This window comes from Moschus berezovskii, chromosome 18, assembly GCF_049115385.1.
Source record: "Moschus berezovskii isolate FMDL1 chromosome 18, NW_MosBer_1.0, whole genome shotgun sequence".
Lineage (NCBI taxonomy): Eukaryota > Metazoa > Chordata > Mammalia > Artiodactyla > Moschidae > Moschus > Moschus berezovskii.
The window spans coordinates 59,714,293-59,740,982 of NC_142477.1; the positions used below are offsets into that span (position 1 = coordinate 59,714,293).

A 26,690-nucleotide genomic window follows, 5' to 3' on the forward strand; every position below is an offset into this window, starting at 1 on the left:
CTAAGCATCTACTTTTCACAGTGTGCCTCAAGAGTCTTGATACACTCCTGATCTTGAGAACTGCTGGGGTAATAGTTTTGATGCTGGAGTAAATCAAAACTAAAGAAGAACCAAATCAAGTAGCAGACAGGGAAGGCCAGAGGCTTGGACAGTAGTCCTCCACGTTCATGAACTCCCCTTTGCTCTCCTCCTGTGGCATTATGTAACCAAGGTAGGAGAGAGAATCAAATTCATACTCTGGCTGGGAGCAAGACACAGTAAAACCATTGCACTTTGTTCAACAGATAATTTCACTTTCCCTGAAGGCTTGAAACTTTGTAAAATTAAGCTTTAGTCATAAAATGCTCACAAAGATTAATTACACAGTTGTAAAAGTTATAGAGTTTATAATTATAAATATAAATAAGGGTAAAAAATATGATAGTTTTAAAACATTTTAAAGGACCATTTAATTTATATACACAGATTCTGGTTCCTGTCCAATGTGGGTTATATCTAATAGTGAATGTATAAATGCTTGGATTATGTTTCTCTTTGCCTGCTTTTCTCAAAGCTAAATTCTGAGAGGTTTGTCTTTGATTATAGACAGCCATTAGCAAGTAGAAATAAATCTAGCACATCTACATTTTATGCAAGGCTTAGGCAATACTTTAATGCATATAATCATGACATGTTAGGATTTAAGCATTTAGACTTTAGCATTAAAGTTTAATAAATAAATTTCCTCTTTTGGGAGGGTTGTTGTAAACATGAATTTCCTGGTGTATAATGTAAAGTGTACGTGTCTTTTTCCTAAAATGTTGAGTTGTGTTTAAATATATGTTTTATTTATCAACTAGTTACCTTTGTGTGCATTCTTATGACTAAATTGTTTCCTGCATAGTCACATGAGAAGATTTCTAATTTTTAGTACTTAATTTTTTATTCCTACATAATAGAAGATTAGGGTTGAGGAAACAGACCTGTCTTTGTGCAGGTATGTGTCTGTGTCATCTTTCTCTAGAGTCAAAGCGGTGAGCGGGATTAGGGATTGTGTATCCCTATGGGATACAGATAGAACCCCAGTAGTTAATTAGCTCTTCACAGTATTGTGTGTGCTTAAGTTTTCCTGTAAAGAAGAAACAGGCTAACAGATCCCAGTATTCTTCCTTAAATTTTTCTTTGATTTATGGTTGACAACCACTGCCTTGATGCTTTCAGGGTTCAACTTGAGCTCCAAGGTTCTGGGATATATTCTTCGGCAGGGGAGAGAATTGGGAGACTGCATTTGGCAGTGTGGGCTGTGGATAGACAGGTCATGGTCATAACCACCCTGAACCTGTGTCTCTCCTTCTATAGAAAGGGGATCATGAGCTATACTCACCTCCAGGGGACGTTGTGAGAAGAAAATGAAATATAATTCATGTGAGGATGCTGGCGTGCTGTGATTCATGGGGTCGCGGAGAGTCGGACATGACTGAGCGACTGAAATGAACTGAACTGAGGATGCTTGAGCAGTAGTTAGTTTTTGATAGGGTTTCCTTCCTTGGTAGGAGTGGCATGTATTTATATCTTTCTCCCTCCTTGTTTCCCCCCAGCCCTCCCAGTGCTTGATTGGCTGATAGTGGCTCTTGCCCAGCCTTTAAATGTTGGCCTTCTGTATGGTTCCATCCTAGACAATTTTTTTACCCTGTACCACGTCCCATGGTATATCTAGCTCCATACTTTAAATCCTTTCCCCTCTTCCTGGCTGAGTATCTCAGAGGTACGTAAAATTCACCACGTCTAAAACTGAATTCATGGACTTCTCTGGCGGTCCAGTGGTTAAAACTCAGTGCTTCCACTGCAGGGGGTGTAAGTTCTATACCTGGTCGGGGAACTAAGATCCTGAATACCGAGAGGTGAGGCCAAAGTATTAAAAAAATAATAATAATATAATAATAAAAAAATCGGTATTCATGATGCAAACACTGCTCCTCCCCAAAACCTGATCCTGCTCTGGTGTTCTGTGAATCAGGGAGTGAGTTGTCCAGTGTTTTATCTAATTGTATAATCCAGAAAACCATGTCTCTCTGAGTTCCCTGATCGCCCATATCCATTGCAGTACATAAAGACTCTTCACATTCATTTTTATGGCTGCTTAATACTCCATGGGAGGACCGTTGAAATTGCTGTGTATCAGAGCAGAACATCTTTTACTTTCTAGAGTATTCTTTTCTTCTACTCTGCATGACCTTGTTGTGAATTACCACTCACTACTTTTGGGAGTAAACATAAGCTCCTCACTTGTCAGTGCTCCTTGGCCCTTCTGTTCTCCAGAGTTGTCGTGCGTTGCTCTTCTCCCTCATCCCCTGCTGCTGAGCTGCATGGACATTTACCTTTTGTTTCACCCACACGCCGTGGTCCTTTCTGCCTGAGGCCTCTGCTTCAGCTCTTAATCTCACTTGTAGATCCAATGCTTCCTTTTCCTGCCTTCACTGCTGCTGCTGCTAAGTCGCTTCAGTCGTGTCCGACTCTGTGTGACCCCATAGACGGCAGCCCACCAGGCTCCGCCGTCCCTGGGATTTTCCAGGCAAGAGTACTGGAGTGGGGTGCCATTGCCTTCTCCACTGTAATGCCCACGTATTGCTAAAAAATTCCTTTCCCTTTGTAATTTCCTGCCTTTAGTTATCTTCTAATCTACTTAAGGCAGATCTCAGCTCCGTATGCTTATTCTGCCAATCAAAGGCCAGGTCAGAGCTCTCTGATTCAGTCTCCTGGCTCTTTGTCCTTTTCTATGAACACTTCATTTATTCTTATACATTTGTATGGGTGATTACTTTGGTATTTGTTTCACACACTTAAAGCAGTGTTTCTATAATAGTAGATTGCAACCCATTATTCATTATGAAATCAGTTTTAAAAATTACGACAAGCCTTTAAAAAGTGAAATAGTACAGAAAATATCAGACCTTCTCACTTTTACAGTAAGGATATTTTTTGGTCATACTTTTGCTTCAGATTAATAAATAGATATGTTCATATAAGTGTCCAGATATACATGTGTATTGGGTATGGTATTAATTATATTTCTTATTGTGGCTCTTAGTCAAAAAAGTTTGAAAGCCACTGGTAAATTCTATGAGGACAGGAATTCTATTTTGTACCCCATTCCATCCGAGTCTAGCAGAGGACTCTCAGTAAATATGTTGGCTGCATGAATGAATACACACTTCTTCAGGGAGGTTCATAGGCCTATTCTTGCTCCTAGAGGCTAATGGAACCTGGTCCAAGCACATGTTAGTGATTATTTCTTTGGCCAAATGAGTCTGTGTAAGATTATTAAAAGAAAAGAAGTGTGGAACCATATCTACAGTTTTTTTTAAGGCTTAATAAGCAGATGAACCACTATTAATGAGAAGTTTTAGATTTAGTTTTTGTATTACTTAATGAATCTTAGGCCTTTAATACCATTTTATTTTATTAATAAATATAAAACAGTTTCATCTGGGTAATTTTAATTTCTAAGGTACTCTGCAGACTGTTACATAGATGTTATCTTTTGTGTTTACTTCAGCAATAAAATATTTATGCAGTTTGGCAAGGTGATACTACAACCTGGTTTAGTACAACAGCTGCACTGCCTGTTCCCAAGTGGCTTGATTTCCCTTTTTAATCTTTGGTTTTCTGCAGCTAAAGACTTATGTCAGCATGTAGTTTATACAGCAGCAAATAATGGTGAAAGCTTCTTGAATTAACAGAGTAAAGAGAAATACTCTGCTGAGTTTACTTGGTTTCATATTTTTCTAATGTCTTTGAAAAAGATTTTACTAACAAGTCCTACACAGCAGAGTTTTATAAACATATTTACAATGAGACATTTTTGTGAATTTTTTTATTCTTTAAAGAACCTGTAAACTCATCTCATGTACAGTCTCTGATGTTAAAAAAAGGAAACCTCTTAGCTCTTAAGTCATCACCTTTCAGCTTAGCACAGATCAGCAATGTTCTGCATATAAAAGAATAATTTCACACTTATTTTCGGTCATACATTTGTATGTATATTGAGATTGGATTAAAAAGTATTGAGGCAAAAAGTATAGAATCTTAATTCTTTCCAAGTTTATTGTCAGAGTCCTGTTAGCACAGAGTTTTTATCTAGCATATGTGTTATTTTTTCTTTCTATTTCTAGGTGCTCCTGATCCAACAGCAGGTGCTAGTATAGATGATGAAAACTGCTGGCACTTAGATGAAGAGCAGGTTCAAGAACAGGTTAAACTGTTCCTTTCACAGGGCGGGTACCACGGATCAGGGAAGCAGCTTAATTTGCTCTTTGCAAAGGTATGACTTTTTATTTTTAAAGAAATATTCTAAATATATACATTTATAGAAAGTATATACGAGCATGTATAGAATAAGATAAAGGCTTCTTTGTAATTTTTTTTTTTTTTTTTTAAGAAATGGGAATTTCCTGGCAGTCAAGTGGTTAGGACTCTACACTTTTACTGCTGGGGCTCCAGTTCAGTCCCTGGTCAGGGGTGACTAAGATCCTGTCAGCTGAGTGGCATGGCCCAAGGGAAAAAAATAAAGTTATAATCAACCATTAGAGACTTCTGTGTTGTAATGCAAGTATTAATTTACTTAGATGTCTTTAGGTAAGAAATGGGCCATTTTTGTCATTTTTCAGTTCTTATACAATTTTGAAAAACTGTTCAATACTAAAAATAGCTTGATATTAATTGAAATGCCATTTTTTCAGGTTTTTTTTTTTTAATTTTTCTGGTTAATTTTCCCAAATAGAGCATGAATTTGAATATAGTCCTTAAGCTGTGCTTTGTATAATTAGTTTAATGTCAATATTTTAAAATTAGTTTCAAGAACGTAAACTTTGGAGTCATAGAAACCTGGGTTTAAATCTCACTTCTGAAATCTTGAGTGTGTATACCTTTGCAAGTTAAGTCAGTTTCCTCAGTTTCCTCATGTATAAATTTAGCTAAATAATGGCATATCCCTTCAAGTTGTTGTGATTATGATGTTATATGATAATTGTGTCTTAACAGTAGTTGGGTCTTGGTAAATGTTAATTTTCATCACAAACGTTTGATAGCCTAAGAGACAAAAGTTATCTTCAGTATAAGTTTGTTGTGAACAGAAGCTGTGTCTGTTGCTTCACACAGAACTTTAGTACCACAAACACATTTCTAAATACTGGGTAAAATGCTTGTTAAATAATGTTAAGGCAATGTCTTTTCATTGGGGGTGCAGCCATCATTATAGACAATGAATTCAGATTGGTTTTAAAGGAACAGATAACTATGTTCATTGATACTTTTGTTAAACAATTTCTCTTATATTCATAGTAATTAAAACCTTTTGTGGGTAAGTTTAGTCACTCAGTCATGTCCGACTCTTTGCAACCCCATGGACTATAGCCCACCAGGCTCCTATGTTGAATAGGATTTCCTAGGCAAGAATACTGGAGTGGGTTGCCATTTCTCAGAAGAATTAAAGTAAACTGTACTGCTTATGGCCAAAAACTAGTGTATTCTGATTAATGAAAAACCCTTTAAATAAAGATTTAGCCTGGGATTTTCCTGGCACTCCAGTGGTTAAGACTCTGACTTCAGTGAGCGCAGGTTCCATCCCTGGTTAGGAAGCTAAGATTCCGCATGCCATGCAGTGCAACATTTAGAAAAAGTTTTATCTCATATACCATATATAGATTGCCAGTTTTTCAAGAATTATAGTAGTGGCTCAAACAGTAAAGAATCTGCCCGCAATTCAAGAGACCCAGTTTAATTCCTGGGTCCGGAAGATCCCCTGGAGAAGGAAGTGGCTACTCACTCCAGTATTCTTGCCTGGAGAATCCCATGGACAGACGAGGCTGGTGGGCTACAGTCCACAGGGTCGCAAAAGTCAGACACGACTGAACGACTTTCACTTTTCACTTTCAAGAATACATCTAAGTCTAAAATTATTTCACATGACTTAATGAATCTTTGGTAATTCATAGCACTTCAAACTCTTGTAATGCATCAGAGTCAACATTCTGAGATTAATTACCTTTAGGCTATATAGATGTACTTGAGCGTTGGTTAATAGTTCTGGGTTTATATGCTTAGTGATAAAGCATTTATTTTCATTGCTGTTGCTAACCGAGTAGTAGGTTAGAAATTCATCAGGGAAATTAATACTAAATTAAATCTATAACGTGCAGAGGTAATATTAAAGGTTTGGTGTATTTAGACACACAGTATTTCTTAGATTCTCATATCAGAAAGTACACTGTGGCCTAGTGGAAGCAATGTGAAAGAGGAATTAGATGGGCCTGCAATTGCTGTTTTTAATCTATGTATATATGATGTACACATTATATATGTTACATGAAGTAACAAAAACATCTAATTTTCAAAATGGCAAAATTTCCAGAGTTAAGACAGATCTGGATTCTGATTCCAGTTGTTCCTCTTGTCCTTTGGACAAGTTTCTTCACTTCTGAGGCATGGCTTTATAATTTGTAAAATACCTTTTATAGTTGTTGTGAAGATTAAAAGGCAAAGTATAAATGTAAAACTCTTTAGCAAGATGTCCAACAAATGGCAACTCCATTTCTTTCTGCTTCTTAGTACTTCTTAAGATTACTGAAACAGCCCTCCTGGAGGCACACCCTTGTGATTCAGTGTAGAAGTGCATTTGAGTTCTCTACAAGACTCAAATTCTGAGGCCTGTGGAGAGGCGGTTCCTTTACTTCTCGGGGACTGGCCTGAAGCAGAATTTATTGACCTAGAGGTTTAGGCTGCTTTATTAAAGATCTACTATTTCCTCCTTCATTTGGCTTTCACATAGAAAAAATTTTGAATAAAAGGACTCTCCCCTCTCCTTAACTACTACTTATGACTTTGCTCTACTAGTTTCCTATACAGAGAACTGGCGTTCAGCTTAGATTCCTATTTGTTGAACACATAACATTTAATGCTTTAGGAATGGATGAATTCATTAGCATTTCCTGTAGAGCAACTTAGCCTTATATTTCTTTCTTTGCGTTCTCATTTATTTGGGAACTATAACAGAAGAATAGTGGACAGAGTTGATGTTCCAAAACAGAGAAGCAGAGTTAATTTATGAAGTCAGTTATGATTCTGCTATAAGGATTGCTTATTTGGAGCGAAAGAATTCTTGAACTTACACAGCCCTGAACATTTCCTCTTACCATTGCAAAAACAGTCCCATCTGAATGAATAGAAGTATGTGTTGCTTTTTATGTTGAAACCCTTTGTGAGAAAGAATCTAGTGCAATTACTAGTTTACCTCAAACAACGAAGGACTTGTACAGCTTGTGCTTGAATACACTAAAAAAACCACTGAATTGTACAGTTTAAATTGGTGAATTGTATGTATGTGAATAAAGTTTTTAAAAAAAGTGAAGGACAGATGCTATTACTGTAAACATCATTAGATCAGTTTAGAAGATCTCTAAAGAGTTTTTGGTATACTTCTTTAGACTCCATTACTCTGGTGGTACGTGCCGTCAGTTAGGGAGTTAAGAAGGTACCAAATAATTTGTCTTGTTTTGGTATTGTTGCTTTGCAGTCTGGCAAAAACATTTTTTGGGGGAATTGGGAAGTTAGGCAATTTATTTTTTCTTATGTGGATTCTAAAACACAATTTTAAAACTATTAGTGGTCATTCTTTGATTAAATTGCCATTGAGGACAGAGGCTTGTTTTTAACAACTTTTGTTTGCTTAAAAAGGATAGTGTTAAAAAGACTCCACCACCACCCTAACTTCCCTCCCCAAAGAAGTAACGTGTTCTGTCTCTGTATTACTGTTCATTTTTTAACATTTTTCTGAAGGTGTTTTTTTCCCCCCACTAGGTGCGGGAGATGTTGAAGATGAGGGACTCAAATGGGGCCCGAATGTTGACTTTGATAACAGAGCAATTCATGGCTGACCCTCGTCTGTCACTTTGGAGGCAACAAGGCACTGCAATGACTGACAAATATAGGCAGCTCTGGGATGAGTTGGGTAAGTGTAAATCTTCTGACGGGTTGCCATTGAGTTGTGTGTGGCTGAAGACTGGGATAGAAAGTGTAAAAAGCATGGTCAGAACATTGCGGAAGAGAGAGCTGCTCTTATGTGAGCGTGGCGCCATTGTACACTGGCGAGGACAGGGAGAATGAAACATTTGCAGGAGTCAGTCTTGGCAGCATGTGGGGGGACTTGCCTGATGTTGAGGAAAGCAAGCACAGGATCTGCTTTAGGTATTTGGTACAATAGAATTGATTATTTGTTTCCAGACTAATACTGTAATCAATCCACCTAGAATTTGGCCATTTTCCCCTTTTACCTACATTAAAGTTATTGAAAGTAACTTGAGTCGTCATTTTCTTAAATTATTCTCAACTTAGATGAGCTACTGATTGTCAGAATGGAAAAGTCACAGCAAACTCTGTAATTTTTATTGCTTTCCAAATCCATGGTGGTAAAGATGTAAATACAGCAGGTGGTTGAAAAAAATGAGAAATCCACTACTTGTGTTTACTGAGAAATTGGCAAAGATGACTCTTGTTACTCAGTACAAATTGCTAGAGAAATTAATAATGAATTTGTTATCTTGTCTATTAAGAAATCTGTATGTGACAAATGGAATTTTTGGCAAATATTTTGTCAGTGCCTGTTTTAATTTTATGTTCTGGATATTTATTAGAAGGTTTGGCTTCCCTTGTGGCTCAGCTGGTAAAGAATCCGCCCGCAATGTGGGAGACTTGGGTTTGATCCCTGGGTTGGGAAGATCCCCTGGAGAAGGGAAAGGCACCCATCCCAGTGTTGTGACCTGGAGAACTCCACAAACTGTATTGTCCATGGGTAGCAAAGAGTCGGACCCGACTGAGCGACTTTCTAGTTTCAGTGAAATTGAATAGTAGAAGTCTTCATCCCTTCACCTTCTGACTTCCTCTTGGCTATTGAAGGACCACATCATGCTATTGATCCCATGCCCAGACCAAAAAAGACTATTGTCTGTGAAGATACCAGTTATAATGCTTGGAAGGGACCTCTGAGATGAACTGCTTATAGATAAGGAAACTAAAGCCTGAGGAGGTTAGGAAACTTCCACAAAATGACATAGTGTGACCCTTTAATATACAGCAAGATGGTAAGAATTGGACATCAGAGTTTCCTTTTTCCCATTAATAGCATATATGTTCAGGAACTGGTTTGTGGATGACAGCTCTTGTTTGTTTTTTAACATGTGTCTGCTGTTTCCCAATGTTAAGATATTTGTTGACCTTTTCCTGAAGTATTTTTTGTTAAGTATCTTATAATAATTTAATCTTAGTACTTTCCTTGAGTCACCGGAAGTAATATTAGTGGCCTTTCCGTCAATCAGAATTTAAATCAGTCTGTAACTCTAGTGGATCCTTTCAGTGTCCTGGCAGGAAATGTTTGGGAGCTCAGAGTGGTAGTTGGAGAACACAAGTGTAACGTGTGGTTTAAACAAACATTTTTATAGAATACTGAATGATTTATAAGTAAAGATGCCTCAGTTTTGAAACTCTACTGTAAGTGTTGAATTGACTAGTTGGTTTATGGCAGTAAAAAGGATTGACATTAAAAAAAATAAAAACTTTAGTGAAGGTAATCATTTCAGGAAAAATTATTGGATTAATATTAGATGAATAAAATTTAAAGAGCTTTGGTACTTAAAGAAGCTTAGAATTACAAATAACTAATTAGAAAGAAAATATCAACTAAATATTTTGGTTACAAAAAAAAGTACAAGTGATACAGTTAAATAAAAATTTCAGTGTTTACATTTAATCCATTAGTTGTATTTCACTTTTGCAAGTTGGCCTTAAAAATTATGTACTTCTACCCCCAATCAAAAGTATTAACCCTCATTAGGCAGAAGTTTTCACTAGATGATTCTTGTTACACTCTCTGATGGACTACGTTTCTAATTATGGACCAGGCTTTATACAAGTTCTTTGATTTCAGTCCATGATGAAGAATACATATTCTTGGCCTGTGTTTTCTTTTTTCACAAATCATGTCCCCCCGCCCCGCCCCCCCATCCAGTCATTACTAGACTGCTATAAATTCTCCTGCATACTGTGATGGTGAGCAGAGGTCACTTGCCATTTTAATGAGGTCTAAGTTCTGTGAAGAATCTCACATGGGCGTAACAGTAGCTCTCATATCTTAATATTCATTCACCAAAAAAAAATTAACTAAAAGTTGCTTCTGGACTACAAGAGAAAAGGATTTTGCTTCTTAAGAAAATGGGGGAATTTGACTTTGTGCCCCTGCACAGGGCTCACATTGCTTCAAGGCTCTGCTTTGGAATTAAATGCTGAGCACTGCCAGATGCCAGACATTGAGAAGAGGCTGAGTTTTGTCGGCAAATGGGATCTGCAAGTTAATTGGTGTTTTCTGCAGGCTTCTGGCTGTGAAATGAAATTGGAAGCCCTTTAGCCACATGGATAATACAGGACCTGAATACAAATGTCACATGTCACCATCAGGACCCACTGTGAGACAATAGTGTTCCCACTCCAACACTGCACCATTACAGATCATTTAAATATGGGGATTACATTTAAACTAAAAGCCCCATTTGCCTTTTACTGCAATTTAAATGTCCTCTTAGCAAAAGCTAAGTGACAAATTAAATGAAAAAAGTGCCCACATTTTTAAAGCTGTAATGCAAAACAACCTTTTATTGCTTCTCATGTGCCACGAATGAATCATTATACTTGTCAACCCTAAACCAAGCCATAATTGGAGCAGCTACTGTTATCAAAGTAGGGCCGCTCTGTGACAGCTTAATAAAGCTGAAACTGTTAAATTAAATCTCAGATGCTTAACTCCTTAGCACCAGTGGATTCGATGGGTCCATTTCTGGCAATGGCCAATACACCAGGAGAAAAAAAAATTCCTGGCATGAAAGCCTTAATCTGATGAAAGTGTACAAGTAAGAGTATCTGAGCCAAGTAACTGCTTCTTGGCAGAGAGATTCAGCGGCATCAGATTGTCAGCCAGATTACAAAATTTTATTTTTCTTTCATGGGATCAGATTCCCCCCTTCCCAAGATTTACAGTTTTTTGAGTATATGTGATTTATTAAAATGGAAGTGCTGATGTTTCAAAGTTAGTTTTAAAAAATAACCTATTCATTTAGTTCTTTCATTCAGATAAATACATGCAATCTTATTTGAGGTAGCAACAGGCCCAATTTCTTTCCCCCATTCTCTGGCTAACAAAGGGATGATTATGCTCAGTTCTTTTCTAAAATAAATGCCTATGATATTCATTTGGTCTGAGTTAATTTTTCTGATTTATGCCGTGATTTTCATAATGTAGTATGAAATAGATTCAGATGCATACTATTAAGATCCTGTGAATCAGTTTTTCCTATATTAATTTTACTTTTCTCTACTTGATGTTTTCTCAGACATATGACAGTCTTCTCAAGATGAGTGTTGTTGTATCATGATCAGCTGTGAGAACATGTATATATTAAAATCTTGAGACAGAAAGCCCAGTGCAGCGGGAGAAGCTGCATGTTTGGTAGTCACGACACATGTCTGGTAGAGCTATAGAACACATAACTTTGCAGTTATATTCTTTACTCCAGGCAAATTTTCTGGAAAGCAGATCACAGAAATAAGCCTTGGATTTCAAGGAACAGCCCAGTGCAGATTGGTGGTGAACACACCTACTGTTAGCCCTAGTGGCTGACTGTTCAACACACTTCATTATTGTGGGGTCTTTAGGGACGAGGGAATATATTGTAACCTCTCACCTGTGTTGATGGGTTTCTTGCCTTAAATGTCTCTTAGACTGCAAGTTTACTTTGCTTCATAAAACTATAGGTTGTGGCTCCCAGTCTATTAAAATTTAATTAAAATGGACGTCATTAGAGGAAACAAGTAAGATATAATTAATATGTCTTATGTAATACTTTTCCTCCAGATTTTAAACACTTTTCCTCTGAGCTGAGTCATTTGTTTTGCGCTCTGGCATGTAACCTTGTTTCTTAGGGAGAGGCTGGGCCGCTGTCACCAGGGTCTTACTGCTCTGAGCTGTGCTCACTCGGTTCATAAGAAAAAGGTGGTATCTCTGAGTATTCTTCAAAGCTTTTGATACAGACACCTAACTGTGTGAGTAGAAATAGCCATAGTTAGATTTTTTAGTTTGCATTTCCTTGTATACTGTTACTGTGTTTGTGTGTGGTCAGTTGCTCAGTTGTGCCCGATGCTTTGCAACCCCAAGGACTATAGCCTACCAAGCTCCTTACCACTGTGCCACCTGTGAAGCCCCGCACTGTTTTTGAGCAGTAGTTATAATAATATTCCTTGGTAGGGTACTGGATAGATTGAGTGGGTATAAAGATTCAGCGGACTTTGAAGTCAGGATAAATCTACATTGAGTAGTAGGGGACTTAGCCCACCCATTGGGACCACATATATTGCAAAATACTAAATATTACCTACTCCATGGGGCTTCCCAGGTGAAGCTAGTGGTAAAGAACCTGCCTGCCAATGCAGGAGGTGTTAAGAGATGTGGGTTTGGTCCCTGGGTTGGGAAAATCCCTTGGAGGAGGGCATGGCAACCCACTGCAGTACTCTTGCCTGGAGAATCCCATGGACAGAGGAGCCTGGTGGGCTATAGTCCATAGAGTCGCAAAGAGTCAGATACGATGGAAGCAGCTTAGCATGTACACATGTACCTACTCCATGGATTTAGAACCCTGTCCAAGCTATCATCCCAAATATAAATAGTCACTTCTATCAGCCTCTTTTGCACATACCCACATTATTCTTGAATAAAGAAGAAAACATAGGCTTTAGTCACATATTCAAAATGGTACTCTAAGTAACCAGAGGGCCTTGTGCAGAGCCAGAAGTAAGATTCTAAAGGTTTAGCTTTGAAGGTAATTGTGGAGAAATTTTATGCCATCTTATGTCTTCAGAAGCAAAAGTCTTAGTAATTCCCCCACTGTTTTGAGCCCCATACTTAGTTTTTTATGGTAAAGGCAAACTCAGACTTTCCACATTTTAAAGTTAATTGAAAGAAAGTGCAAGTCTCTGAGTCATGTCTGACCCTTTGCAACCCTTTCCCTTCTCCAGGGATTCTTCCCAACCAAGGGATTGAACCCAGGTCTCCGGCATTGCAGGTGGATTCTTTATCAGCTGAGCCACCAGGAAAGCAGTGGCTAGTAAATAGGCTAAGGAGTAACTGCTTCTCATTGAAAACTGGAAAGCATTCCAGTATAGCTTGCCATATAAATTGATATGCTTTTGCTAGTGCCGTGGAGAAAATAGCAATTCCCAGAGCCCCCTTGCAGCAAAAAGATGTCAGTACAGACTTGGAAACTTCAATGTAGCTATAAGTGTAGTATGTAATCCTAATGAACCACATATCAGGGACTGCTCGTTACCTACCAGTTTGTCTTCCTGGGCACAGGAGAATATAATTTTACCACTTAACACCATTTCAATGCCTTCTTGTTAACCCTTCTTTCCAGGGTCTTTTGTGTTTCCTGATCAGAAAGAATAGATGTATTAAGTATTTGATTTTACTGCTGATGATGGTACTGGGAGTATAGAGGGCATAGAGATGCAACCACTGGGAGACGTGAGAAATTAGAATAGGCTTGAATGAACTGTAGAGCACTTTTTGTAGAGTAATTTATTCACATATTAGTAAATAAATAGACTGAACTTAGCATGGTTTTACAGGATGTTCATGGAGGAGAGTTATAGGAAAGAAGCAATGCTTCCCTGGTGGCGCAGATGGTAAAGAATCTGCCTGCAATGCAGGAGACCCAGGTTCGATCCCTGGGTTTGGAAGATTCCCCTGGAGGAGGGCATGGCAACCCACTCCATTATTCTTGCCTGGAAAACCCATGGACAGAGAAGCCTGGTGGGCTACAGCCCATGGGATTGCTGAGTTGGGCAACTAACACTGTAACTTTCAATGAGAGTACCACAAAAAAGAGGAATAACATGAGCAAAGACAAGGAGAACTCAGTGGGGGACCTCATTATCCAAAGTGTTGTCTTTAAGGTTTTCAGTCCAGCCTTGTTGATCTTCATTGTTGCTTAAATTCAAGGGGTGGGGAGGAGAAGGAGAGAGTAGACATTACAGGATCCAGATTTTTGCCATTGTGGTCCAGCTACTAAACTCAACACAGATGCCAGCACTTATTTATCGGGCACTATGCTAAACACATTGGAGAAGGCAATGGCACCCCACTCCAGTACTCTTGCCTAGAAAATCCCATGTATGGAGGAGCCTGGTCGGCTGCAGTTCGTGGGGTTGCTAAGGGTTGGACACGACTGAGGGACTTCACTTTCACTTTTCACTTTCACACATTGGAGAAGGAAATGGCAGCCCACTCCAGTGTTCTTGCCTGGAGAATCCCAGGGATGGGGGAGCCTGGTGGGCTTGCATCTATGGTGTCACACAGAGTCGGACACGACTGAAGTGACTTAGCAGCAGCATACTAAGCACATAATGCATATAGTATTTTATTTAATTCTTAAAACAACCCTGTGAGATAGGGACAGTTACTGGAAGTGAAAGTCACTCAGTCGTGTCTGACTCTGTGACCCCATGGACTATACAGTACATGCAATTTTCCAGGCCAGAATACTGGAGTGGGTAGCCATTCCATCCTCCAGGGATCTTCCCGACCCAGGGATTGAAGCCAGGTCTCCTGCATTGCAGGTGGATTCTTTACCAGCTGAGCCACCAGGGAAGCCCAAGAATACTGAAATGGATAACCTGTCCCTTCTGTAGTAGATCTTCCCGACTCAGTAATTGAACCGGTGTCTTCTGCATTGCAGGCGGATTCTTTACCAGCTGAGCCACCAGGGAAACCCAGGGACAGTTATTAGCCCCAATTTTATAGCCAAGCGAACTGAGCTATAAGGAGACCAGATAACTTGCCCAAGGTCACAACAGCAGAACAGGAATTTGATCCTAGGTGTCAGTGACTTCAAAGACTGAACCCCCCTAAACTATACACCATCCTCAGCTTATTTTAAAAGACCAATATTACTCTCTGCCTGGCAGTCTCTCTGCTCAGTGGAGAATAGGGGCAAAGTGAAGTTTACCGCGATGGCAGGAAATGCTTTGAAAGCTGCCTGGCCTGGTCTGCCCAGCCATGGCCCCACAGTCCTGATGGCAGTTCTCAGCAGATCTTACACCTAGTCTAGTTACCCACCTGTGTTCACAGAGGCTCCCTAAGTTCAAACTCTGAAAAAAAAAAACACCCATTAATACAGAGTAGCCAAATATATGCTATTGATTGAGAACTGTAGTATGTAATAAGCATATCGACAGGGAGGCCTGGCGTGCTGCAGTCCATGGGGTCGCAAGGAATTGAATATAACTTAGTGACTGAACAACAACAGCAATCATACAGAAGCTGCTTACTGCAGATGGAATACATGGAAGTTTTGCTCTCCTTTTCCAGTCCCTCTTGTTATGGAGCCAGTGAAGACCCTTAGGTCACTGTCTCTGTCTTGGCCTGTCCTTACCTCATGTGGTCCACAGGCTCTGCAGACCCTCCTGCACATGGGCTGGGCTGTCCTGCTCTGAAATGGGGTTTGTGCTCCTGTCTCAGCCTCTGTTTTTCCCCTCATTATTCAGAGCTCCCTCTAAATACAGAGGCTTTGTCCATTGTATTGCTCAGGAGGCTTTGCTTCCCTCCAGCACTGTTCTCAGAATGTCTATCTGCTACTGAGTCCTCATTACTGGGGCCTGGTTTCTTTCTCTGTTGTGTGGTTCTCCTGCTTTCTGTCCCTTAAAACTGAAACCTCTGTGTTCTCAGGTCAGAGGCCTCTGGGTTCTGTTCTGCGGTGGGAACAGGAAAAGGGGTTTATTCTCTGCTGTTTTAAGTAGGCAGAGTAATTTCTAGTTTGGGTCAGAAGTTAACCCAAAAAGAGAATGCATATTTCTCTACAGTGGGCAAATCTCTGATAAGTAACTCCTGTGTAGTACTGTCAACCATCCGTCTCTTGATGGCAGCTGCTAGGGCTTAATTATCCATTCAGTTCCCTGTATGAGAAAGAGTAACAATAAAGAGAAAAATGTAAAAGTATATACTAGTAGAAACTAGTAGATTCTCGGTATTAAAAGAGATCTTTACAGGTGACTTGATTCTGTTTAACCAGTTAGAGACTATTAAAGATATTCATTGTCTAAATTATTTAGGTGTACAGTTGGATGATTTTAACAACACTTAGGGATCACCGCTTTGTGTATTTTTGTAAAAGTCTTCTAAATATAGACTGCAGAGATTTTACTTAGAGTTAGATGTAGTACACTTTTGTTGTTCAGTCCCCCAGTCTTGTCTGACTCTTTGCGAACCCATGGACTGCAGCACACCAGGCTTCCCTGTCCTTCACTGTCTCCCAGAGTTTGCTCAAACTCAAGTCCACTGAGTCGATGATGCCACCCAACTATCTCATCCTCTGTTGCCCCCTTCTTCTCCTGCCCTTAATCTTTGCCAGTATTGGGGTCTCTTCCAATGAGTTGGCTTTTTGCATCAGGTGGCCAAAGTATTGGAACTTCAGCTTTAGCATTAGTCCTTCCAGTGAATATTCAGGGTTAATTTCCTGTAAGATTGACTGGTTTGATCTCCTTGCTCTTTAAGAAGCTGTCAAAGAGTCTTCTCCAGCATCACAATTAGAAAGCATCAATTCTTTGGTGCTCAGCCTTCTTCATGGTTCAGCTCTCACATTTGTACATGAAAAACCGTAGCTTTGACTAGACGGACCTTTGTTAGCAAAATGTCTGTGCTTTTTAATATGCTGTCTATGTTTGTCCTAACTTTTCTTCTAAGGGGCAAGCATCTTTTGATTTCATGGCTGCAGTCACTCCACAGTGCATTTGGAGCCCAAGAAAATGAAGGCTGCCACACTTTACATTTTAGTGTTCTGTATTATACATGTGGTGTGCGAGTAGCATTGTTGGGACCAAGAATAAGTTCAGTTACTTTCATTTAGGCTGTCTTTCCATTTATAACATGAGTCCATTGATAGTAGATTTTTTTCTCCCATTCACGGCTAATAGGAATGTCAGAGCATTGGTATAATGCGTCCTCCTTCCTCACAACAATTTCACAAAACTTCTCTCCTTAGTTTTGTCACTCCCTAAAAGTTAGTATTGTGTTTGTCCTCAGGAAACTGCCGCTAAAGGGAAATCTGACTGGGGGAGTCTCCTCACTCATCTAGAGATGTGGATCTCTAGAGAGTACCGTCCTATAGAACATAGGAGGAGTGAGGGAGTGAAAACTAAGAAAAACAGGCTGGGGATCATTTCCTTTCAACATTTCTAACCCTGAAGTGGCAGCATACAAAAATTAACGAGGTCTAAGAAGCCTTATATTAAGACATCTGTGATTCCCAGGGGCTTCACGGGGAATCAAGGCTGCCAGGAGCTAGAATGAAAGAAGTAGAAGCCAAGGGAAGACCGAAGCAGACACTTAGGTTGTTTTCTGTGTGTGCTGGCACCTAACAAGGTGCTTTGCAAATTTTGTCATAGTTCATTTAAGCTTAGGTGGGCTAATGGGATTGGGGAGAACCCAGGGAAAGGAATAATGGTTGTCCCTTAGAGAGATGTTTCAGATATTGCCTCACAGAGCCCCCAGGGTGAGATGGGAGGGAGAAGAGTGTGATGGGAGAAGGCAGGTCCTTCTCAATCCCTATACAGTTACTTTCATCTCTCCATATGCTAGCCTTTCCACTAAGATTTCTCTAGAAGAGAGGATTCTAAGATTTAAAATACATGCTTGTTAGTGATTATCTTCAATAGGCTTTTAAATAGCCACTCATTTTAAACGTATACCTAAGAATGACTTATTTATATCAATTTTGTTGTTCAGTCACAAAGTCATGTCTGACTGTTTGCGACCCCATGAACTGCAGCACGCCAGGCTTCTCTATCCTTCACTGTCTCCCTGAGTTTGCTCAGACTCACGTCCATTGAGCCAGTGATGCCACACAACCATCTCGTCCTTTGTTGCCCTGTTTCCCAACGTCAGGGTCTTTTCCAGTGTGGCTGTTCACATCAGGAGGCCAAAGTATTGGAGCTTCAGCTTCAGCATCAGTCCTTCCAGTGAATATTCAGGGTTAAGTTCCTTTAGGATTGACTGGTTTGATCTCCTTGCTGTCCAAGGGACTCTCAAGAGTCTTCTTCAGCACCACAGTTGAAAAGTGTCAATTCTCAGAACTCAGCCTTCTTTATGGTCCGACTCTCACATTTGTACATGACTCCTGTAAAGAACCATAGCTTTGACTAGATGGACCTTTGCTTGCAAAATGATGTCTCTGCTTTTTAACATGCTGTCTAGGTTTGTAATAGGTTTTCTTCCAAAAGGCAAGTGTCTTTTAATTTCATGGTTGCACTCACCACCCTCTGTTATTTTGGAGCCCAAGAAAATAAAGTCTTGCACTGTCTCCATTGTTTCCTCATTTATTTCCATGAAGTGATGGGATCAGATGCCATGATCTTAGCTTTTTGAATGTTGAGTTTTAAATGAGATTTTTAAGCTGTTTTAAGCCAACAGTTTTAAGTTCATCAAGAGGTTCTTTAGTTCCTCTTCACTTTCTGCCATTAAAGTAGTATCATCGGCATATCTGAAGTTGTTGATATTTCTCGCTGAAATCTTGATTCTAGCTTGTGATTCATCCAGACCAGCATTTTGCCTGAGGTACTCTGCGTATAAGTTAAGCTTACTTAACTTAACCTCCTTCAGTTCAGTTCAGTTCAGTTGCTCAGTCGTCTCCGACTCTTTGCGACCCCATGAATCACAGCACGCCAGGCCTCCCTGTCCATCACCAACTCCCCGAGTTCACTCAAACTCATGTCCATCGAGTCGGTGATGCCATCCAGCCATCTCATTCTCTGCCGTCCCCTTCTCCTCCTGCCCCCAATCCTTCCCAGCATCAGTCTTTTCCAGTGAGTCAACTAGTCGCATGAGGTGGCCAAAGTATTGGAGTTTCAGCTTCAGCATCAGCCCTTCCAGTGAACACCCAGGATTGATCTCCCTTAGAATGGACCTCCTTAGAGGGTGACAGTATACATCCTTGATGTACTCCTTTCACAATTTTGAACCAGTCATTTGTTCCATGTCTGGTTCTAACTGTTGCTTCTTGTCTTGCATGCAGGTTTCTCAGACAGCAAGTAATGTGGTCTGGTATTCTCATCTCATTAAAAATATTCCACAGTTTGTTGTGATCCACAGAGTCAAAGGCTTTAGTGTAGTCAGTGAAGCAGAAGTAGATTTTTGGGAGGTTTTCCTTACTTTTTCTATGATCTAGCAAATGTTGGCAATGTGATCTCTCATTCCTCTGCCTTTTCTAAATCCAGCTTGTACATGTGAAAGTTCTCGGTTAGTGAACTGCTGAAGCCTAGCTTGAAGGATTTTGAGCATAATCTTTCTGGCATGTGAAATGAGTGCAATTGTATGGTAATTTGAACATTCATTGGCATTGCCTTTCTTTGGAATTGGAGTGAAAACTGACCTTTTCCAGTCCTGTGGCCACTGTTGAGTTTACCAAATTAGCTGGGATAATAAGTGCAGCCCATTAACAGCATCATCTTTCAGGATTTAAAATAACTGGAATTCCATCACTTCCACTAGTTTTGTTTGTAGTGAAGATCTTTTTTATATAGTTCTGTGTACTCTTGCCACCTCTTCTTAATGTCTTCTGCTTCCGTTAGGTCCATACCATTTCTGTCCTTTATTGTGCCCATCTTTACATGAAATGTTTCCTTGGTGTCTCTAATTTTCTTGAAGAGACCTCTAGTCTTCCCCATTCTATTGTTTTCCTCTATTTCTTTGCAGTAATTTCTTTGAAATTAAAAGACACTTACCCCTTGGAAGAAAAGTTATGACCAACCTAGACAGCATATTACAAAGCAGAGACATTACTTTGTCAACAAAGGTCCGTCTAGTTAAGGCTATGGTTTTTCCAGTAGTCATGTATGGATGTGAGAGTTGGACTATAAAGAAAGCTGGGCACCAAAGAATTGATGCTTTTGAACTGTGGTGTTGGAGAAGACTCTTGATGAGAGTCCCTTGGACTGCAAGGAGATCCAACCAGTCCATTCTAAAGCAGATCAGTCTTGGGTGTTCACTGGAAGGACTGATAATTGAAGCTGAGACTCCAATACTTTGGCCACCTGATGCGAAGAACTGACTCATTTGAAAAGACCCTGATGCTGGGAAAGATTGAAGGCGGGAGGAGAAGGGGACGACAGAGGATAAGATGGTTGGATGGCATCACCGACTCAATGGACATGAGTTTGGGTAAACTCCGGGTATTGGTGATGGACAGGGAGGCCTGGCGTGCTGCGGTTCATGGGGTCGCAAAGAGTCGGACAATACTGAGTGACTGAACTGAACTGATTTCTTTGCATTGTTCACTTAGGAAGGCTTTCTTATCTTTCCTTGCTATTCTTTGGAACTCTTCATTCGGGTGGATATATCTTTCCTTTTCTCCTTTGCCTTTTGCTTCTCTTCTTTTCTCAACTGTTTGTAAGGCCTTCTCAGACAACCAATTTGCCTTTTTGCATTTCTTCTTGACGGTTTTGATCACCACCTCCTGTGCAGCGTTAGAACCTCCGACCATAGTTCTTCAGACACTTTATCAAATCTTATCCCTTGAATCTGTTTGGTACTTCCACTGTATAATCATTTGACTTAGGTCATACCTGAATGGTCTAGTGGATTTGCCTACTTTCTTCAATTTAAGTCTGAATTTGGCAATAAGGAGTTAATGATCTGAGCCACAGTCAGCTCCTGGTTTTGTTTTTGCTGGCTGTATAGAGCTTTCTCATCTTCAGCTGGAAAGAATATAATCAGTGTGATCTCGGTATTGACCATCTGGTGATGTCCATGTGTAGAGCTGTCTCTTGTGTTGTTGGAGGAGGGTGTTTGTTATGACCAGTGCGTTCTCTTGGCAAAACTCTGTTAGCCTTTGCCCTGCTTCATTTTGTACTCCAGGGCCAAACTTGCCTGTTACTCTGGATATCTCTTGACTTCCTACTTTTGCATTCCAGTTCCCTGTGATGAAAAGGACATCATTTTTGGGTGTTAGTTCTAGGAGGTCTTGTAGGTATTCATAGAATTGTTCAACTTAAGCTTGTTCAGCATTAGTGGTTGGGGCATTGACTTGGATTATTGTGGTGTTGAATGGTTTTAGTGAACTCCGGGAGTTGGTGATGGACAGGGAGGCCTGGCGTGCTGTGATTTATGGGGTCGCGGAGAGTCGGACCCGACTGAGCGACTGAACTGAACTGAACTGATATAATTTAGGTGGAAGGCAGACTGGCCAATGATTTGCAGTAGGTGAATTTTTTTGAGGCTGCTGTAAGCTTGTCTGATAATATTGTAACATTGTTTTTAGTGCTTAAGTTAAAAATTCCAAATTGAAATAAGGATAGGACTCTATGTAGAGTACAGGTGCTATCTGACATTTAGTTGCTTGAAATCTTAGGGCTATTTCATCAGGCTCTGCTCTAGAGATGAATATCCAGTAGTAGTGATAGTTCAGTTGAGTTCAGTTCAGTTGCTCAGTCGTGACCGACTCTTTGCGACCCCATGAATCACAGCACGCCAGGCCTCCCTGTCCATCACCAACTCCCGGAGTTCACTCAAACTCATGTCCATCGAGTCGGTGATGCCATCCAGCCATCTCATTCTCTGTCGTCCCCTTCTCCTTCCGCCCCCAATCCTTCCCAGGATCAGATTCTTTTTCAGTGAGTCAACTCTTCGCATGAGGTGGCCAAAGTATTGGAGTTACAGCTTTAGCATCAGTCCTTCCAATGAACGCCCAGGACCGATCTCCTTTAGAATGGACTGGTTGGATCTCCTTGCAGTCCAAGGGACTCTCAAGAATCTTCTCCAGCACCACAGTTCAAAAGCATCAATTCTTCGGCGATCAGCTTTCTTCACAGTCCAACTCTCACATTCATACATGACCACTGGAAAAACCATAGCCTTGACTAGACGGACCTTGGTTGGCAAAGTAATGTCTCTGCTTTTTAATATACTATCTAGGTTGGTCATAAAGCGTCTTTTAGTTTCATGGCTGCAATCAGCATCCGCAGTGATTTTGGAGCCCCAAAAAATAAAGTCTGACACTGTTTCCACTGTTTTTCCATCTATTTCCCATGAAGTGATGGGACCAGATGCCATGATCTTTGTTTTCTGAATGTTGAGCTTCAAGCCAACCTTTTCACTCTCCTCTTTCACTTTCCTCAAGAGGCCTTTGAGTTCCTCTTCACTTTCTGCCATAAGGGTGGTGTCATCTGCATATCTGAGGTTATTGATAATTTCTCCCAGCAGTCTTGATTCCAGCTTGTGCTTCTTCCAGCCCAGCATTCCTCATGATGTACTCTGCATATAAGTTAAATAAGCAGGGTGACAATATACAGCCTTGACGTACACCTTTTCCTATTTGGAACCAGTCTATTGTTCCATGTCCAGGTTGTGCAAAATGTGGCTAACTCACTCAACTCTGTGAGCAAAGGTAACCTTTGCAATGGAAATCCACATATCTGTGGTTTTTGAGCTATGACCAGCTGGACCTTGTTGTCCTCATGTTGTGCTTTCCAGCCCCATTTTGGATAACTTTGTAAATTTCAGAATTTGCTTCAGCAAACCTGGAGGAGACTGTGAGAATCATTCATAAATTAGGAATCAGACTTCAGTGATAAACAGTCTTGAAATGGCTTAGGCTTAGGAAGCTACAGTCTTCCTTTGTGGAGAGCAAGGGCTGAGGGGGTTTTACAGGAGGAGCCTAAATAGGACACCTAAATCAAATATAAGCTTGAAACTGGGAGAAGATTCTGTTAGGAGGAATGCTTTCAAAATGATGCCAAGATCACAGAAGTCTTACTTCACTTCTTCCCTACTCTGCTCCCAATACACACACATTTAAAGATGAGATTAATATATCCAGCCACCTACTAATCATACTTGTTGATCACACACAGAAAATGCTCTTTGTTAAACGTTAGGATCCTGTATAGACCAAATAATCTGAGAGATATTTTGTTTGTTTTGAAGCTATTAAACTACCATCTATATTTAATATTAGTAGGCCAAGGTCAGTTGCTGTCTTTATTTTGGGGCATTTAAACTAATTTCATGGCCATCCTTGTAAATCTTTGTATTAGCATCCATTTAATAATGTCATGCCATGTTTTTCTTTCTTGTCTAGTAATAGAACACTGAAAATGATTCCTTTTTTTAGTTACCCAGTAAAAGTGAGAAGAAAAATATACCTAGAGTTAGTGCTCAGTCAATATTTGTGAATAAAAAGTGAATGAATAATTAAAGTATAGTGCTTGACATCTATTTGGAAGCATTAAGAGGCAAGCATTTTTGAGGTACTGAAAACAGTGATTGAAAAGCAGTGATCTTCACTGTGTCCTCAGTTTTCCTTTCCTACCCTTCTGGTTTTTCTTACCTTCCTGCCCATATACAGAGGAATCTTTCCAGGCACCTGTGTGCTGAGGAACACACACACATGCACACTGAAATATAAACACAGTTTAGGGTATAGAAGGGCAATGATTCCCCCTTGCCATCAGTCCTACAGGTAATCTATTGCATTAATCAGCCAGCCAGTGGGAAATGCATGGGAAGTGATTATACTATCATGCACAATACAGTCAGCATGAAGCACTTGTCAAGACCAATACATCAAACTGTAATTTGGTAATAGAATGAATTAGAGCAAAATGAAACATTCTGTTCTTACAGAAACTCAGTACACATCACAGATTCTTTCTGAACTCTATAGAAAAGTCAGTGTATTAGAAACTTGTTTTTATAAGTAAAATTGCAGTTCCAGTGTGACAGTATACAGTACCATAAATTCATTTCCTTAGGGTTCTTACAAAGCTATAGTGCTGAAGTGTTTACCTATCATCAGTATTCTATAATCAAAGCCATTGATTATTTTTGATAGGGCTCCTGATTATCTGTTGTCCTAAATTGGTTCTCCATGGTAAGTGGAAGGGAGGTTGTTGTACCAGTGGCTCAGGGAAGCACTTGTTTTAAATGTGCTGGACTGGTAAGACAGTGCCTTACCAGTACAGCAGGCAGCTTAATGTGAACCTCCTCTTTATAGTTCCCTGTGGTAGGCACTGCCATGTTAGAGCTTAGTTAGAATGAGTAAGAGGAAAATAAAAAGGCGCCCAAGTAAGACAACAGAAGTGAGGTTATATAATGTAGGATGTGTTTCAGAAAATTTTGAGGTTAGATGTAATATATTTCATATAAGTCATGATCCATATCAATTTGTAATATATATTCAAAAGTTCAATAAAAATTCAATGTAAATTCTTCACCACATTTAACAAGGCATGCTTTTTCAAAGGGGCAAATTGAGATGATTCCTGTCTACAGTCAGCCTTGTTTCCATTTTTAGAACCTACAACTAGAATGTAAAGAAGAGGGTTCTTGGAGCCAGATGCTCTTTAAGTGTGGATTCTGATCCTCGTGTTTATTAATTGTGTAGTCCTGGGACAGGTTCCTTATCTTAGATAGAACCCCAGTTTCCTTGTATGTAAAAAGGCATAATGCAGATTTTTGAAGCCTAAGATAAGATAGTTTAGGTAATGCACAACACTTTCATTCTCGTTCCAAAAGGCTTTTGTCTATGTTGAGAAAGTGGGCCCAGTGGGAAGCTTGTAGGAGAGAGGCATCCTAAAGACTTATGGAGTATTTTCAGCCCTAGATTTGTATAGACTTGGAATCATGGCTGTTGAATGAACCATGCCACTGTTGATGAAGACAGTTCAGTTAAGCAGCCAGTGCAGAGCACATGTCAAATGTTCTTGCAGGTTCCCACGCTTCATATTCCTTCTTCTCACTATTGAGTGCCCTTTCGTATCCCAAACTAAGATAATTTGTCATTGTGCCCTTTTCTTTCTATTTATTTCTGGCTTTCCTTTTCTCTCTTAAAAAGGAGAAGGGTGGTGAGTGGTGGAGCAGCTGGTCTGGTCATTTCGTATAGAACCAGGTCCTAGTGAGGTCAGATGGTGTTTGATGAGTTGTGAATATTGGCCCAGTAGTACTGACATATAATACACAGAAGAACTGTACAAAAAAGATCTTCATGACCCAGATAATCACGATGGTGTGAATACTCACCTAGAGCCAGACGTCCTGGAATGTGAAGTGGGCCTTAGGAAGCATCACTACAAACAAAGTTAGTGGAGGTGATGGAATTCCAATTGAGCTTTTTCAAATCCTAAAAGATGATGCTGTGAAAGTGCTGCACTCACTATGCCAGCAAATATGGAAAACTCAGCAGTGGCCCACAGGACTGGAAAAGGTCATTTTTCATTCTAATCCCAAAGAAAGGCAATGCCAAAACGTGTTCAAACTACCGCACAATTGCACTCATCTCACACGCTAGCAAAGTAATGCTCGAAATTCTCCAAGCCAATCTTCAACAGTACTTGAACCGTGAACTTCCAGATGTTCAAGCAGGTTTTAGAAAAGGCAGAGATCAAATTGCTAACATCCGCTAGATCATCAAAAAAGCAAGAGAATTCCAGGAAAACATCTACTTCTGCTTTATTGACTATGCCAAAGCCTTTGACTGTGTGGATCACAATAAACTGTGGAAAATTCTGAAAGAGATGGGAATACCAGACCACCTGACCTGCCTCTTGAGAAACTTGTATGCAGGTCAGGAAGCAACAGTTCGAACTGGACATGGAACAACAGACTGGTTCCAAATAGGAAAAGGAGTACGTCAAGGTTGTATATTGTCACCCTTATTTAACTTATATGCAGAGTACATCATGAGGAACGCTGGGCTGGAAGAAGCACAAGCTGGAATCAAGATTGCCAAGAGAAATATCAATAACCTCAGATATGCAGATGACTCCACCCTTATGGCAGAAAGTGAAGAAGAACTAAAGAGCCTCTTGATGAAAATGAAAGAGGAGAGTGACAAAGTTTGCTTAAAGCTCAACATTCAGAAAGCTAAGGTCATGGTATCCGGTCCCATCACTTCATGGGAAATAGATGGAGAAACAGTGGAAACAGTGGCTGTCTTTATTTTGGGGGGCTCCAGAATCACTGCAGATGGTGACTGCAGCCTTGAAATAAAAAGACGCTTAGTTCTTGGAAGAAAAGTTATGACCAACCTAGACAGCATTTTTAAAAGCAGAGACATTACTTTGCCCACAAAGGTCCATCTAGATAAGGCTATGGTTTTTCCATTAGTCATGTATGGATATGAAAGTTGGACTATAAAGAAAGCTGAGCGCCAAAGAATTGTTGCTTTTGAACTGTGGCATTGGAGAAGACTCTTGAGAATCTCTTGGACTGCAAGGAGATCCAACCAATCCATCCTAAAGGAAATTAGTCCAGAATGATCATTGGAAGGACTTATGTTGAAGCTGAAACTCCAGTACTTTGGCCACCTGATGTGAAGAGCTGACTCATTGGAAAAGACCCTGATGCTGGGAAAGATTGAAGGTGAGAGAAGGGGATTACAGAGGATGAGATGGCTGGATGGCCTCACCGACTCAATGGACATTAGTTTGAGTAAACTCCGGGAGTTGGTGATGGACAGAGAAGCCTGGCGTGTTGCGGTCCATAGGGTCGCAAAGAGTTGGACATGACTAAGCGACTGAACTGAACTGAGCACTGACAAGTCAGCTGGGATGGGAATGCTACATTTTAA

General features: G+C 40.1%; 1 protein-coding gene across 1 annotated transcript in view; it reads left to right on the plus strand.

Moving 5' to 3' along the window:
- ZSWIM6 (zinc finger SWIM-type containing 6) overlaps positions 1 to 26,690 on the plus strand; it is a 224,657-nt gene that overhangs the window by 155,148 nt on the left and 42,819 nt on the right. The window contains exons 3-4 of the mRNA XM_055422014.2: positions 4,152 to 4,300; positions 7,834 to 7,984. Coding sequence (XP_055277989.2) covers positions 4,152 to 4,300; positions 7,834 to 7,984 — 300 coding nt within the window. The remainder of the gene's footprint in view (positions 1 to 4,151; positions 4,301 to 7,833; positions 7,985 to 26,690) is intronic.